The following is an 18,060-nucleotide window of genomic DNA, read 5'->3' as shown; positions in this document are numbered from 1 at the left end:
GCGAAGGTAATGGGAAAACCCGTAGTGTGAGTGGCCCCTCACACTGACGGGAATAACGTTACAAATGGCGCCCAACGTGGTTTATGATTATAGATTAATTATTCGGCGAACGAAAAATCCACAAGTCCGAGAAGTTACCGGAAGTGTTGGAGTTTTCAGGGAGTAGGTGGCCCACTATTTTCTGGAGGCTCGGAAACGCTGAAAAAGCATGAAAAGATCATCTGGTTGTAAAAGGGATCAAATTCTGTTAAGAATTGATAGCCTGATCGAATTGACGTGTTCACGTAGAATTCGAGCAACCCATGCTAAGCTAAGGAAAAATTGGATAAGAACCACGGGCGTAAATATAATTTAATATTATATTCGCCCGTGTTAAAATCTAACAATACCTAAAAGGCTTCCTGACTTGGCAAGTGACAGCTGAGCGCTTGTTTGTAAACAAGTCGACCGGCTGAGCTGAGCCATGCTGCCTGGCGGAGTCCGACCGGCTAACTGTCAGCAGTGTTGGGAACTTGTGGGAATTCGGTATCCCCACCATACCTCCTCGAGGGAACTAACACAATCGTATGTCTCGTTCGTGTGAGCCGAGTCTGCTGCACTCGGCTTGAATCGCTAGTGCTTTAAGCGCAGGCGCATGTAAAGCCATCATCGGCTGAGTTTGGTGGACTTCGGTGCATGTCGGGTGTGCAAGCGTGATGCACATAGATCTCTCTGTCTTTCGCGACTCTCGCGAGTCCTCGATGAAAGTTCTCCTTCCTTAGGCGATTAGCTGGGCTGCTAGAGAAGGATAGCGACTATTATATTCTCCCTCTCTTTCTCTTCTAAGTTTAATTCGACTAATTTATGACTCTCCAAATAAAATCTCCTCGATCAATATTTTTGTTTAGCTGATCAGCTGGGCCGCTGGAGAAAGATAGCGACTGTTGTCTTCTCGCTCTCATTCTCTGCTCAGTTTATTCCGATTAATTTATGACCCTGCAAGTAAATATTGATAGAAGTATTCATTTTTCTGAACGCTGTGGGGCTTGGAAAAATATAATTTCTTTCAAGCTAACCTGGAGAAAACGCTTAATCAAATTTTCAATGTATACGTTTTAAAGGGAAAAATTTGTAATTTATTTCTGTAAAGTTAATAAAAGCATAAGCATAAATTACAATAACATATAGCAGTACAAAAGACTTCTTCAATTTAAGAGAATTGAAGAACTTGTAATGCTCCTTTATATATATATATTTTCAGTCGGATATATAAATATAATTACTTTCAGACTTTTCTTACCTAAATATGTATTTCGCTGACTAGAGTAAATTTATATTATGTAATTACCTCTTCGACGATTCAATACAAACATATGATCTAAGACTTATTGTATTTGGCTAACGAATGTACATATGTAGCGTTGAAACATGTAACTCTTCCATGTAATTTCTGCGTTCCATTGTGATGATTCTGTAATAGATTTCATGCATTTATTTCTTGTTTACTTTCTCGAAATAAATATGTATTGTAATATAATATCTGTGTTATCATTGTATTATAATCCTTACATTTAAGTATTTATATATGTACACATCCAATTTATCTATAGGAAAGATGGATGCAATCACTAATCCTTTATAGAGAAAAATATTGCATAAAATAAGTATGCTATTATATAATAAAATTACTTACTTCAGCATTTTTGTTTACGACTACGTTAATTTACATGAAATAAGTCATGTGAAATTTGTGCGTTGTTATTTCAAAACAAAAATGATTTTTTTTTTTTTTTAAGGGAAAAATGCGTCTTAGCACACTAAGTAACACGGGAAGATACAGTTACTAAAAAAATTGATCGTATATTACGAGAAAAATACAAATTTCTATCATTCAATATTTCAAATTATTTTGTGCAACGAATATATACTTATTGCATTGCTATTATACAATTATTAGTAATAAATATTTATTTATTCACGACAAAATATATTGAAATATTGGATGAAAAATATTTATAAATTTTTCATATTGATCGGTCAAAATTTCATAGTAATTGTATATTGCAACCGTTTACTGAGTAGTGTGGGACTCACTATCTCCATGCCTATGCCGTTTAACATATTCAAGACAGAGAACAATGTTTACAAATGAATGTAATTCACTGCTTATTTATACGATCGTAAATATATTGAAATCGGGCTACATGTTCTTATGATAGCACCTACCCACTAAAAAACCCTGAATTCACGAATTGTCGAAACCGTCAGACACTCGATAAATGAAATTGCAAAGCTTGTGATTGCTTTATGTATATCTTGTAATATTTGTCGAACCCGTCAGACATATTTTGCTCTTGTTCTTAAATTTGTCGAACCCGTCAGACATATGTTGCTCCTTTTCTTAAATTTGTCGAAACCGTCAGACACATTTTGCTCTTGTTCTTAAATTTGTCGAATCCGTCAGACATTTCTTCATTCAGTGTTAAGTAAATCACCTTCGTCATCATCGTCGTCACTTTTGTACGCGTGAATGGTCAAAGTTCTTTCATTCTCTACATAACTTTTTGCATATAAATTACTTCTTTCCGTTAATTTTAAGTGATTCTTATTTATTGGCATTGTAATGCTATCACTGTTTGTACACTTTAAGTAATTCTTAATTACGCAGATTGAATTTAGAGTTGCAGAGCTAATACGATTTCTCTTTTTCGTTTTCACGTCGGGTATTATAGAAAAACAACGTTCCGCTTCTGCATTTGAATGTGGCAGGGATCGGACTATATTTAAAAGAGATTTTAATTGAGAATACTTTTCCTTTCCTTCGCATGTAGTTTGCGATATTTTAATCCACATGTCATCGAAAGACATTTTAGACCACGCGTCCTTTTGATTTACCGATTCATTGTTATGTAGAGAAAACCATTCTTGTTTTAATTCAATTTCGTTTCCAATATTGAATAAATTATTAATTTTTAATAATATGGCGGCTGATGAATCACGATCCGAATCGAAAAGAGAGCATTTGTAATCAAGAATTGTTAGGTATTTGAAAAATGGAGCATCGATTGGAAAACGGTTACGGATTTCATCTGCAGCTTTCATTAACAATTTCAAACAATTTTGTTTGATGTGATCAGCTTGCAGTATACTTAAAGTACCTTTGTCCAATTTCTCGTGCAAATAATCCTTACAATCGATACCAATATTTATTTTTTCTATTTCCATAATATTTTGTTCACGCGAAAAAGTTATTGTACGGAAATTGTCTTCATCAATGAGACATTTTAATAATGCAGGTTTCAAGAATTGGCTTAATATGAAAATTAGAAGTTCTACCGATTTCGGCTGTAATAAATAGATTTTTGTATCGCGAGATTGAAACTCTGCATTAAAAGCATTGAATTTATTTAAAACGAAACGCAGAAAATATAAATACGCTTTAGTCTCCGCGTTTTGCATACATTTGTGCAATTCGGTAGCTTGTCTATTGTTTTCAGACGACAGTTCCAACAGAAAATTATTTAACACGTCCCAATTTTCTATTACGCGATCAATACACTTGTGGCAAGTGAGCCACCGAGTTTCGGCGTGTTTCAAAAGATTGATTGTCTTATCCGTGAAGCATCTTTGAAATTCCCGGAAAATTGCCGTTCTTTTAGGGCTACCGTTTATAAAATTTACTATATTTTTCACGAAATCCTCGGGAAACGAAGGAAGCGTTTTACATACTGCAGATGCAGCAAGTGCTGATACGTGGCATATACACGGAATTGTTATTATTCTCGGATTTTTTTCTAACATTTTTGTACGAAACGATGTATATTTTCCGATCATAACCGATGCATTGTCGCAGCTCATCGCTATTACTTGAACTAACGGAATTTGTTTCTTAATCAATTCGTTATTAAATGCGGTAAATAATTTTTCCGCTGAACAATCTCTTGCATCAAGATTAATTAGTTGCAAGAGGCGCGCTTGTATCTGTAATGTTATTGGTTCTACGTACCGTACCATTATGGAGAACCATTTTTCATTCGTTATATCCGATGTCTCATCAACGAATACAGAAAACTTTGTATCTTGTAGCGTTTCTGTGAGACTCTTCGTTTCTCCGCGACAAACGACGTTATTCACAATTTTCGATAATTTGTGACGTCCTAATTTTATGGCTTGAAGGACGTGCGGATCCTTGCCTATAGTTTTAAAAATATCTATCATCGCGGAACTCGATACATACGGAATATTATGTTCTACGAAAAAAGTAGCTAATCTAATTTCAGCCGCCTTTACGCGATCATTAAAATCAATATTTACTTCCTTTTCAACGTCTGAAAAGGTAGTAGAGGTGCCCGGGAGGTTGCGGCATTCAAAATTTTCTGCGTTTCTTTTATGAATACTGGAGTTTTCGTGTTTCCCGATTTCCGAATGACCGCAATCTAAAGATTTTTTGCAAATTAAACAATGAAACTTACTTTCATTTTCAGGGACCGGTTGTACCCATTTCCTCCAAGACGGATTACTGTCATATCACTGATATTGGAACTTCTTTTTACATCTTGTCTTCTTGTTTTCCGGACTAGAAGACATTTTCATCCTTTTCGGCACCGGACTTGATGAAATTTTTCACAGATGCAAAACAGAACTTTTCACTTCTCAACGCAAACTTTCATAATTGATAAGATGCTACCAATTTAAAACGTTTAAGGCAACTGCCCAAGAGACAACGGCTGTGAGTTCCTTTATACATTTATTATTGTTTGCAAATAAAGGCAGCGATACGACTTTTATGGAAAGTAGTTAATTTCAAGACTGTTACATTATAAGCAAGTAATTACTTAAAAAAAAATATTAACTTTTCCGCAAGGATTCGAACCTGCGACCACAGGTTCAACATTCCCGCGCCCTAGGTACTCGACCGTTCGCATTTTTACAGTAATTAAATATATTACGCACACTTTTGAGGATTGAGTGTACTTAGAAATAATGAAGAAACATTTTTCAAATCTTATAGAATTTTTGGATGCTTCAAATTTGCTCTGAATTAAGAATGTCATTATTCATTATTTCATTATCGACGCTTATCTACAAATCTTCAATCGATAGACTGATTCGGAGTGGACATCCGCTATTATATTTTCTGATTTTGCGTACATATTTTAAAATATTATACTTTTTCATGTTCACTAGTAATCAACATCATTTTAGGTAACAAAATTACGTGGGGTGCTGAATTATCTACACCAGTAATTTTATTAAATGCTGGCCTGCTGTATTCCTATATTTTGAAGTAATACTGTTTACACTTTATATACACGGTAGACAGCTAATTACTCACAACAAAAATAAACAGGAGAAAAGCTGATTTCTTAACTCTAAAGTCAGAGAAACAATAGCACACCCTGTATATTTATTTGTAGAAGATACGAAGAGACAATATAATCGTTGCTCACTCGTATTATAACTTGTGACAGTGACAGGTGTCAAAACAGCGGAAAATAAAATCATGTAAGTACATTTAAAATTGATATCATATCACTGTAAAATATTAGAATTTATCCCCTTTGTGTTTATTGCATGTAATATTAAATTAGCATAAATTTTGATTTTTTAAAGATTTCTTTTATGAAATTAAATCCAGTAACTTCTACAAAACCAATCTTTTGACTTTCAATCACTTTTAAAATAAATTCATATTAGTACGGTTCACAAAACATAGAACTTTTCAAAATTAACGGAAAAAATATAATTAGCTTTTATATTAATGATTACAATTATTAACAATTAATCTCAGAACCCTTTAAACAAATTATTATTACTATTTATTAATTACTTTTTTGATTTTTCGCAGGGCCATATCGGAAGAAGACTCCATTCTTTGTAAGTAAAAACGCACATTTTACACTAAAGATATTTTAAAATATAATTTTTAAATAATATATAATTATTTTGCAGATACGGAGAGGGAATTAATTCTGCAGCTGTTGGAGCAGAGGGCAGAGGATAGGCGGATCCAGCAGCAGCACCATAAAGATATGGAGAACCAGCAGTAGCTGTTGCTGGACCGCCTAGGCCAACTGCAAGAGCAGCTGCGGCAGCAGCACCGCCAGCAGGAGCAGCAGCAGCAACAGCAACAATCACCTCCGCCGCCTCCCCCGCCGCCGCAGCAGCACCAGCAGCAACAACAATCACCTCCGCCGCCGCAGCGACAACCCCTGCGGCAGAGGGTGACCCGGCCAGCCCGGGCTGAAAGACCCGGCTATGTTGGTAAGATATGAAGATATTAATTATTAAAAAATGTCAACTTATAAGTCTCAACGAAGAGCAATTTTGGAGGCCGGAATCAATTGTAGTGAAACATTTTTAATTACAACAATTTGTAATAGTTGTAATATTCAAGACCATGACTAAACGATTTTAATTTTCATTAGCGGACAGAGCCATAAATTTTAATGTTACGATCGACACGTGTTACAATTGATTTTGATCTCCTCACTTTTCATTTAAATAGTTTATTATTTTTACTAAGTAAAGGTTTTGTTCCTTTTTCAGTTCGCCCATACTCTGCCGGACAATCCCGGAGGCAGTTTTTCAGCCGGGTCCGGGAAGTGAGGGAGGAAGAGCCCTGGGAACTCGCTCGGCCATATGCCGAGCGAGTATTTTATTATTATTAATATTTCTTTTTTAAATAAATATAATTAAATTGAATTAATGATGTTTCTCATTTATATTACCCCTATAATGTTGCCACATATTATCCTATATACTGTTACGCGGCAAAAATCCCTAGTGGATAAAACTTGCCGCGTAGAGCAAAATACGGCATTCTCTATTACCGGTATTTTGGGGAACGATACGATACGGCCAAAAACGAATTCGCGATGACTCTTACGTCTCTCTTCAAATACTCTAACTGAAACTCTAGGAACGATATGTTGGGCGCCAGGTCCACATAGACCAGTGTTCTCTAGTACGATATTCTTCACGAAATTCATTTATTCGATACAGCGAGGTTTTTCCCCAAAAATGCTGGGCTAGCTCGGTCCCGATCTGGATAAGGGAGAGGGGTCTGGTTAGGAGAGGCTTTCGCTAAAGATATTAAGAAAATCATTAACTATGAGGTAAAATTCGAATAAAGGAAAAGTCACGAATTACCTAGGAAAAGTCTGAGGTTTATTCACAAAATAAACTATTTACAACGGTCGATAACACCTCAGAATCAAATCATAAGAGCAAAAAGTCGAAATTCGCAAATCAATTGGCCCGTAACATTCTATTACAATTTATGATAATTGATCGGAGGATTACACGTATCCACTCTTTATCGAACCCTACAAGCGAAATGCTAGTACAATACAGAATATATTTTGCTGACACAAGACAGCCTAAGGCAGAGGTACATGAGGAGGATACAATTCATTTTAGAGAAAAAGGTGGAGAATCTTGCCTATGATCCCGGCCAATCACCCATACCGACAATTATTAAACGCGAACACCTAGTCAAACAGAACTCTAACCATCTCACACGCATCAAAAGCGAAGAACATATTCTTCAAGCTGAAAGTGAACTGGAGACGGAATGGATGCCCGGCGACACTCAATCTGGGGCCATCCATCCGCGAAACGCTACGGAAACGCGGGCAATTTCGTCCCGGCCAAAAATCTATCAAAATATCGAAAATTATGCCGAGCCTACGATAGGCAGGCCTCGACGCGCGACACCGCCAACGATAAGTAACTACAATACTCAGGAAAATAATTCGTTTCTCCCCAGCTCACTCCTCGACCATCTTCTTAAATAATTCTTTCAATGTATCGGTATCGAATTCCTGGCCATGATCACACGCAAAGCAAAAATTAAAGGCTTTCTGGCCGCTACGAGAAATGACTCGATATAAAACAAGTTAAGCATTTACTGGCATGGTCGACCCGAGGGAGGCACTCACCGATCTGCTCACTCTTCTCTATATTCTTCACCTCAAACTCCTCCTCTCGAATGCGGTAGCTTTTCGCAAGACAACGCTGGTCCGGTAGATTCGACTAGGTTCCTGGAGACGGTCGCCGGTCAGGTTCGGAGAGCTCCAGATTCACGTCGGACTCCAACTCGTGCCAAACTTCCACTCCTTAGCGGCACAGTGATCCCGGTACCTCTCGATCATCCCCACCTAGTGATTAACAGGCTCGGATATCGATCGGATCAAGAGACACGGTAGTGTCTCGACGGCAAGTACATATAAAAGTAGAAAATGACATGTCTATACCGCCGAGCACTACCGTTAACTTATAGCGAATTCGGTCGGCTCAGACTGACACTCAACTAATATTAGAGAAAACAAAACAAGTGTTGCATAAGGTTCGGTTTACACTACACTTGATCTGATGCTACATTTAAACCGTACGAATGTTGTACAATGTTGTACCTAATCAGTTTAACAACTAATTGTGCACTAAACTATACTAGTGTTCTTTGTAATATTTTTTGAACAATTCACACTGCAGCAGTGCATGCCGATAGGATTTCGTTGTAATTTATTATTCATCTGCGAATACAAAGTTTATTAAAAAAGAATAAAAGGGAAAATGAGTATTAAGTTCAAAAATTTTGTATTTAATGAAAATAAAAAAATTATAGAAGATATAACTAGCATTTTATGTGAAGTAGAAAATGAAAAAGGTTATATATTTTAAAATTTCTGCATATACATTGTAATTTATTTATAAAACTTATTATTATATTAAATTTGAGTACTAAAATAACTGTTTGTTATTAAAGGAGGTATAAACATTATTATGTTACCTAAACAACAGTTAGTTGAGGCTGGTTATGAAGTGCCGAATAATTCCTCCTTATATGAGAAAGAAATAGAAGAATCTCCAAATACAAACGAAGATGATGACGAAGAATTAAGTACAATCACAAAGAGCAATATTGATGAATGGGCAGATAAAAGTACAAGATTCCTACTGGATAAATACGCTGAATATTTGGAACAAGTTGGGCCAATGAAGAAATTTAAAAGTAAGAAAGTAATGTGGACACAAATTGCAAAAGATTTAGAAACAGTTGTAGGTATAAAGAAAACGTATCTTCAATGTGAAAATCGTTATAAAACAATTATTCGAAGGAAACGTGTTGGTGATAAAAACAATTCTACTTCTGGGTCAAAACGAATGAAAATAAGTTTTGAAGATGAAATTAAACAGATTACTGCCATAGATGACAGTGTCGAACCAGAAGTACTACATAGTTCAAATAAGTTTGTAGTTAATATTAAAAATAATAGTCTAACGCAAAAAAATAAGTCAGAAGAATCTATTAAAGTAAAAAGTAAAAACAGTAAATGTAATTTACTTGTTGAAACTCTAGTAGAGATTCATAAGGAGAAAGAAGCTAAAAGGCAACAACGACATGAAGAGAAACTTCAGTTGTTAAAAAGTTTCCTTGATAAAGAAAATAGTTCTAATTGTTCCTAAACTTTTTCTGCTTTACATGGTTTAAAATATATGTTCTATATTACTTTTTTATGTTATTTAACAATATTTATGTGCAAGTATGATAATATATAGTCTATTCAACTGGCACATTTCTTTGAAAAATGAAAAAATAAATATGTTCAATGATATTTTTAATATTTGCAATGATGAATCACACTAATAATCTAAGATATTATTTGTGATATTAATATTAAGTTTTTGTTTTTTGAAATGATCTTAACACGTTCATATTGTGATAGTTGGGTATAATTAAGTTGCAGCAAATGTATTAAATATGATTTCCAAGTTTAATGTTATTATATCTTAAAGTCCATTTTGTTACATAAATATTTTGAAGTGTATTTCTTTTTCTAAAAATTTTATTATCGTATTATAAATTATTTAACCAAATACAATGTATAACATATACTATTGTATTATATGACTCCTGGTAATTAAATTTCATTTAACATGTGACAGAGAAAATTTCTTTTTTCCTCACCTAAAGCTTTATCATTATTCCCATGATTTTCCTCACAAATATTTTCAAAATTTTGAAAAGGTTCTTCTATTTCTTCAAGCAAATCATCCAGATTATCTTCATTAAATATACACAAATTATGTAAAGCACAACAAGCTATAATAAATTTACAAGAACGATATACTGTATGAAAATCTAATCTAAGTAGTTGTCTAAATCGCCCTTTTAATAAGCCGAATGCATTTTCAATTTTTACTCTACAAGCAGAAAATTTATAATTGAAATTTCGCTGCTCCTCCGTTAGATTACCATAATCTCTATAGGGTGTAATGAGATACTTTTTAATAGGATAGGCAGCATCTCCTAATATATGCCATTCGTTTCCACATATATCTGGTAATATACTACTTATGAATGATAACTTAAAGATACGTGCATCATGAATTTTACTTGGTGGTCCTGTAAAAACATCAAGAAACATCTTCTTCGCATCACATATAGCTTGTAGAGTCAACGAAGGAATATCATGTCGATTCACATAAGTTGACTTGATTTTGTGAGCAGGTGTTCGTATTGTAATATAAGTACCATCAATACATCCTAGAATTCCAGGAAAATTATTAATCTGAAAAATTATCAGTAAATATTAATAGCTTTAATGTTAAAAATGTTAAGAAAAAACGTTATTTTTATTCATTTTAATCCATCTTTACTATTTTAAAATTATATTATTCTGTCTGGCACAATAATGCTCATGATTGTCTTAATGAAGTTACAAAGATATTCTTTTAATCACTAAACCATTTAATAATGTTTTCTGTCAATAGGATTAGTACATAAAATAGGATTCTTTAAATATCTATGAGACATTGATTCATCTTTAAAACGTCTCAAGAAAGTAATGTTCTTTACATATTTGTGTATTATGATTAATAGAGAAGGATTTGTTTCTTACAGTTTTAAATTCATTCGAAATCTCTGTCTTTTCTTCAATCGTTTCAGGAAATTTTATTATAGACTTTGCTAAATTGTTTAAAAATTCCATAATATTATTACAGACGAGATGAAATGTGGATTCTGCCATATTAAATCGACTTGCTACATCCCTAATCGAACATTTGTTACCTGCGAACCTTTAATATAAATATGAATAAATATCTCAAAAATTATTTTAAATATATAGTTATTCGTATATATTTTCATAAAATATAATATACATACCACAAAAATGACAGCAATTTTCCATCATTTGGTATAGCGCGCTCGTTACATAAATTTTGGCAAAAATGCGATTTTTCATATAAATTTTTTAATTTGTTATATGTATTCCGTTGCAAACGAAAATTTCTTTGAAACTAAAATATTATACCAAGATACATTAAAATATAATTTTCATATAACTATAAGTTTTTTAAAACAATAATTTATTTACCTCGTTATCTGAATATTTATTAACAACATTTAAGTATTCTGTTATTTTTGGCCTTTTGTCTCTTATTCCATATTTTATAAAAACATTTTCATCCTCCTCATCACTACTACTACTTTCTAAAAGTTCATTTAAAAATATAAATTTAACGGCACACATATTTAATTCTGTTACACTTTCATAAACCCGCTTCTACAAAAATACCGAAAAACAGTGTAACAAAACTGCACTGCCAAAATTGGCAGTGTAATAAAGTTTGCACTCGTACATTTTGTTCCGTGTAGCTGAACATAAAGTCAAGTATACACAAAATTAGTGCAACATTTATCGAATACGGCAATGAATGTGTTCTCAAAAAGTGTATTACGATCGAACACGATAAATGCAATGCACTGAAAGAGTGGAAATTTATTGAACAGACTGCACAGGAAAAATTGTACACTAGTGTACACTGGTGCAGGCGATCGAATTCACTATTATACAGCAAGTTTGGCCGTCCCAATTTTCAAACCGATTTATCTCCGTGAATAATCCATTGTCATGATTTTACTAAAGCTTTTCCTAAACTGGTTTTGAACAAGCTTTCATTTGAGACCATAAACATGAAAATCGGTTCATGCAATCCAGAGATCTCATACTATGTTAGCTATATATATATCGAAAATCAGATTATTCTCCATAATCTTCTTCTTCTTCTTCTTCTTCTTCTTTTCCAGCCAGAATGTATGTCTCGGGCTGAAGTTGGTTGCTTAACGTAGATGCTAGTGGTCGTGTTCGAAAATTACTGATCAGTTACTGGCGAAAAATATGCAGTTGGCAGTAAATACAATCACCAGCAGTACGAGGTTGGTAAGACTGAGAATTGCTGGTTGGTTTCCTGTTTTTAAAAATTTCAGCAAAGTACTGATGGCTGCTTAACCAGTGTTAACTTATTTATTCTTCATATATCTTCTTATGTTGTATTCATCACTTAAGTATAATTAACTTACTGAAATAGTTGAAATACATTCAATCTTAATAATAGAGTTAATTAAATCTTTTACTTATTTGTTTATTAATTTAAATAAAATGACAACTAATTTTGATGATGGTTATTACACATTAACATTAATTGATCATACAACTGCTGTAGAATATGATGTACAGGTGGATAAAATTAATTTAAAACGTGCTAAAGAAGGTAAATTTTTATATGTAAAATGTATATTTGCATATAGTTAAATTAATAAAATACATGGAATTCTTGTGTTTGCAGATCATGAGTTTGCAACTAAGCTCCTAGAAGAAGTAAAAGTACTAAGTATGGACAAAAACAATAATTTATCTAATAATAACAGTAATCAGGAAACTGAAATAGACCCTGATGATCCTACCAATACAGAACAAGCTGCAGGCGGTACAGGTAAAACTTAAACATTGGACAGTTTATGTAAATACATGTGTATAAGTGATCGTATATGAAATAATGTATTTAACTTGTGTGTAAATTAGGACCTTTAAAACAAAGAGCGCAATGGACCCATGCAGCAACTTTGTTATTAATTCAGTTATACAAAGCAAATTGTTATATTTTAAAGAAGCATTCTCCAAAAGTATTGTGGATTAAAATTGCTAAGCTAATGAAGGAAAAACAATGGAATTTTTCTTCTGACAACTGCTCTGTAAAATTTGAAAGCTTAAAGAGAAGGTACCGGCATGTCATCGACACAATGCTCAAAGTGGAAATAGTCGAAAAGATTGGGAATATTTAGAGGTAATCTAGTTGGATTAATAAAAAGTGTATATATTTAAAAACATTTTGACAATGGTCATTGATTCTATTGGAAAATATCTTTAATGTGCTCGAATTACACTCAATAAATCGCTATAAATACAAATTTTATCTTTTTAGATATTACATGATATTTTTAAAAACCACAAGTGGGTAAAACCACTTTCTGTAGGTGGATCAAATATTCTAGATATATCATCACCTCTCAGTGACGTAAACACTGCATCTCGTTGTCAATTAAGTATATATGTTGTAACGTGGTAGTATACACGTTACAGAAATGCATAGGCCTTTTAGTTTCTCCTGTCCCCCTTAGCGCCTCCTGCGATCCCCCCCGGTATGAATGTGTATGTGTGTGTGTAGCCTGATGAACCTTCCGTGCAGCGACGATGTAGTTTTCCGATGTAGGAATATTGTAAGTGTCGACCACGGAAGGAGAGTAGATGTTTTTAGGAAATGGTATGATTGGGAATTGGGCGAATGTTTGTAGGATTAGGTGTAAATAGGATGATAGAAATTAAGAATATTTTATTTCAGGCTAAAACTAGTACTTATAAGTCTCCTCTGCTCCAACATGAGCTTGAAAACTGTTGTTCTCCTATCCTCTACGCTCCCATGCCCAAACGCCTATGATTCCCTCTCCCTCTAACCTTCCCGCTGAGCACGACTGTTTACGCGACGCTCCTACCGTCCCCTCACCGCAAGTCCCCGCTGAGCGCCCCCCCCCCATTCCTTTCCTCTACCGCGCCGCGCCGCTAGCGCGCCGAGCTGCGATCTCCCGTGCCCGCGCCATCCCCGCGCCATCCCCGCGCCACGGCTACCGCTTCCCCGACCGCCCGACTCCCCGACCACTACTCGCCGACCCCGCACCGCAGAGCCCCGCCCGGACCTCACCAAGCTACGAAGCAGACGACACGGATAGCCGAGACGCTACGAAACCCAGGGAACAGTGCGAATGCGGATCCCAGTCAATTTGATAGGTGATAATTGACTGATAGATCGAGAGCATGCGCTGTTGCCCTGACGAATAATGAAATCCTAGGAATTAGGAAAAGGACCCGGGGCCCAGGACGAACGAAGAACCAAGGACCGGGCCACTTCTGTTCTAGAGTTAGGACTGTTCGCCGCGCCGAGCTCTCTCTCATTTATTGTGTAAGAGAAACAGAAGGGTCGTCGCCGTATTTTGAAAGGAGCTTCGTCTTTTAAATACGGGCCCCTTCTTCGGATTATTGAGTGGTCCCGACGTGGGATTTGTGGAGTTAGGAGATCGTGGTCGGAGTGGTCGCTGCCGTGTTCCCTCAAGTTCTTTCCTCGTATACCCCTGCTCACCCCTTTTCCCCCTTTCTTTTTTTTTTCTTTTTCGTCCGCCCCCGAATAATTCCCTCCCCGCATTCCCCGAGTGAGAACCCGAAAAAACAGTGTATACGCGTATAATAAGTGTGCGTGAGCATCGCGGGAGGCCCCCTCCTTGAGATTTCGTGGAATAAAGTGGTTTCCACAGACAATATTTGAGTGTTTCGGATTATTTGTGACACCCCGGTTACAATGTATTTCAAAGTTTTTTACCATTATTCACCATGTTTATTATTAATAGTTTTTACTTTAATGTAATTACAATTTGGCAGAACGTAAAAAGTCTAATGCTGAAGAGAGAACAGAGATTTTCAAGCAATTATTGGAAGAAAAAAGGTTGAAGAGGGAAGAAAGTACTAGGTATAGAACTGAAAAACTGAAACTGTTAACAAAGATAACAGAAATAATGCACAGGGACAACAGTAAAATTTAGAATAGGTATTGGTTACAAGAACAATATTATATATACTTCCATTTTCGTTGTTTCAGTTTTACTCGTTAATTTTTAAGTTTAAGATGCAAACTGGACTACTTTTGTACTTTAAAACATTGAAATAATGGATCTGTTTTCTATTACTATACCGTTGAAGTACTGCAATAGATTAGAATAAGGAAAAGTATGTTTATCTTCAACTTATTAAACTAATTTAGCAGTATAGCAATAGCTAACCAGACCAATTGTTTCATTTTTAAAACAGTACAAATCTAACATAAAATATGTTTTTTTTATGCATCTTCTATCATTTGTGATATTAGCATAGAGAAAATAATGTACCATTTCAGTAATTATGAATTACTATAACAATATTCACTACATACAATTATTTTAGTTTTAATCGTTGAATGTTAAAATAAGGTTCTAGAAGTATTATTTATTGTTTCTTTAAGTTTGGAATGATAATATAAGAGGCGATAATTGTTTAAACAGTCGTATATTTCAAAACGTGTGTGGTTAAATTATATTTAATTAACAAATTAATAAATATAAACTTTGAGACTGATTTTTTTTTAAATAACCTTTATAAATTATTATTAATTATCTGCATAATTTCGTTTCTCTTTTCATCCCCTTGTCTTTTTGATTCAAGCGGTACTGCCAATGGACTCATTTCATGTAACTGACCAGGTGTAATAGGTTGCCTTGCATACATATTATTATTTAATAAACAAAAATTATGTAGAACGCAGCAGGTTATAATATAGTAAGGTATTAGATCTGTTTTAGTCATAGGCAACTTTTCTACTAAATACCGCCATCTACGTTTTAAAAGCCCAATGGACCTTTCAACTTTTAATCTTGCAGAAGATAAGCGAGTGTTGTAAATTTCTTGCTCCCTGCTTAAATGGCCATTATTAATAAAAGGTGTCATGACATGTCTTTGATTGATATAGGCTGCATCTCCCAATAAATGGCTATCTTCTGGGAAATAAGTTGAAGTGCAAAGCTGTTGTACGCCTGAGTATTTAAACACTCTCATATCGTGTACACTCCCAGGCATTCCAGCAAAAACATGCATGAAAGAAAGATCATTTTTGCAAATTACCTGGTATAACATCATTTACTTTTTACTGATTTTATTTAATATAAATTTAATATCAATAATTACAATTCTAATTCATTACCTGTAATTGAATAGAACATCTCTGTTTTCTATTAATATAATCTACTGCCTGCTCTTTTGGTTTAGCTATATAAATATGCGTTCCATCAATAAAACCTAGAACTTTAGGAAAACCATATTTCTGAAAAATTAATTCCCATGAATGCTTTGCTTCTTCCACTGTTGGCAATTTAATAAAATAATTGCGTATATTATATATAGCTTTGACCACTCTCTTTAAACAATTCCAAGCTGTTGATTGTGTTACTCCAAATTTCTCACTGATGGATCTATAGCTATCTGGTGTAGCCAATATATAAATTGCCATCAAAAGTTGTAAAACTGGATCGATTCTCTCTCTTCCAAGGATTGTGCGCTTATTTAATTCTGGTCCGACGAAATATAATAATAAATCAAATGACTGACGATTCATTCTAAACAAAGCAGTGATTAAAATAAGTGTTAAATGAAGTAAATCTTTCTAAATTAAATGAAAAGATTATATATACAAAAGTATACTAACCTGTAATGCTTTTGAAATAAGAAATCATTGTAAGCTAAAATTACCTCTTGATAATAATTTCTTATCTTTGGTATTTCCTCTCGATCATCCGCATCGAGAATAAACATATCTTCTTCGTCTTCACTACTAGACGAACTCGATGAAGCAAATAGTACGAAGTCCATTATACTGTATGCCCAATTATTGGAAATATTTTCTACCGCTAAAAACAATAATAAAATAATATGTAACTTATTTGTTTTAAATAATCAACGTATTAGAGCCAGCCGTATCCATTATTATTTTACTGAAATTTTTAAAAACAGGAAACCAGCAATTCTCAGTCTCACCAACCTCGTACTGCTGGTGATTGTTTTTACTGCCAACTGCATATTTTTCGCCAGTAACTGATCAGTAATTTTCGAACACGACCAGTGACGTCAGTAGACGTAAACGTAAACATAGTTGCACACAATCGTAAATAGTGGGTGCTTTCCAATAGAAAATCTCAAATTGACTCAAAAGAACACAGATTTACACAAGGAACCGCGGGTATAATTCCTAATTGGAACAGAAATAATTAATTCCCAAAGAGAACCGAGAATCAAAATTTTCATAGATGAGTCCTATCTTACATCAAATAATCTATGTTTATAATTTCAAATTGGTTTTAGCCTTGGTTAGTTTCGCTGTAGGCTAATAATGTTATTACTTTTGAATCCTCCAATCTTAACAGAAAACAAGAATCTGTTGAAGTGATGCTCAAAGCCCCAAAGCAAGTAAATTAAAATTTTTTAATTAAAATGGAGGTAATTTGACATAAATACTAAACTTTTAAGTATTCTAATTATATATATCTATTGACTATTATTGTCATAAATAATAATGTTAAACTTATTGTTAAAATTTCTTATATTTATTAATTTTGTAGAAAATAAATTTCACATGCCAAGAATGCAATGAATATATAAAAGACTTGGAAGAAGTACCTAGACATGAATGTTTTTTTGGGAAAAATGTATTTGCCAGAGACAACATTTTATTTGCAGGTACATATAAATATTTATATTTATATATTTAATGAACCTGTAAAATATATAAGTGATAAATATTCTTATTTTGTAGAAAATATTACAAAAGGAGCTCCTTCTCAACATGGTGAAGAAGAAGAGAATATAGATGGATATTTAATGGAATGTACGTAGGAATATTTTTCATATCTTTAATTTCTTAAAATTATTTTGTATTTAAAAAATGTGTGCATTCAAATGTAAATATATAAAATGTTATAATTGTAAATTAATAAAGTTAATAATAATTTAAGGTGCTGTGGAAAGAAATGCATGCGTGGATTTAACAGGAGGTGCTGACATTACTAATAAAATGAATGATGAGAATACAAATTCTATAAAAAATATAAAAAAAGATAGTAAGTCTATTTTTATTTAGTTTTAAAATTGTAAATTAAAGTCT

At 33.8% G+C, this 18,060-nt stretch overlaps 3 protein-coding genes across 3 annotated transcripts; all 3 read right to left on the bottom strand.

The window, feature by feature from the left end:
- Window positions 1–2,451: 2,451 nt before the first annotated feature.
- LOC136786154 (protein FAM200A-like) lies at window positions 2,452–4,566 on the bottom strand. The gene is made up of 2 exons (XM_066747690.1): window positions 4,533–4,566; window positions 2,452–4,415 (listed from the first exon to the last, which is right to left on the bottom strand). Exons 1-2 carry the CDS (start codon window positions 4,564–4,566, stop codon window positions 2,452–2,454), a joined length of 1,998 nt encoding a protein of 665 aa, XP_066603787.1.
- Window positions 4,567–9,905: 5,339 nt separating this feature from the next.
- LOC136786142 (putative nuclease HARBI1) lies at window positions 9,906–11,519 on the bottom strand. The gene is made up of 4 exons (XM_066747678.1): window positions 11,364–11,519; window positions 11,153–11,286; window positions 10,887–11,064; window positions 9,906–10,556 (listed from the first exon to the last, which is right to left on the bottom strand). Exons 1-4 carry the CDS (start codon window positions 11,517–11,519, stop codon window positions 9,906–9,908), a joined length of 1,119 nt encoding a protein of 372 aa, XP_066603775.1.
- A 3,984-nt stretch (window positions 11,520–15,503) lies between these two features.
- LOC136786133 (putative nuclease HARBI1) lies at window positions 15,504–16,979 on the bottom strand. The gene is made up of 5 exons (XM_066747668.1): window positions 16,919–16,979; window positions 16,609–16,810; window positions 16,108–16,519; window positions 15,736–16,028; window positions 15,504–15,624 (listed from the first exon to the last, which is right to left on the bottom strand). Exons 1-5 carry the CDS (start codon window positions 16,977–16,979, stop codon window positions 15,504–15,506), a joined length of 1,089 nt encoding a protein of 362 aa, XP_066603765.1.
- Window positions 16,980–18,060: the final 1,081 nt, after the last annotated feature.

The sequence above is a fragment of the Prorops nasuta genome, unplaced genomic scaffold (genome assembly GCF_024137725.1).
Source record: "Prorops nasuta isolate Cenicafe-Biocafe unplaced genomic scaffold, Cenicafe_Pnas_1.2 PNAS00001, whole genome shotgun sequence".
NCBI lineage: Eukaryota > Metazoa > Arthropoda > Insecta > Hymenoptera > Bethylidae > Prorops > Prorops nasuta.
This window is presented reverse-complemented; position numbering and strand designations above follow the sequence as displayed.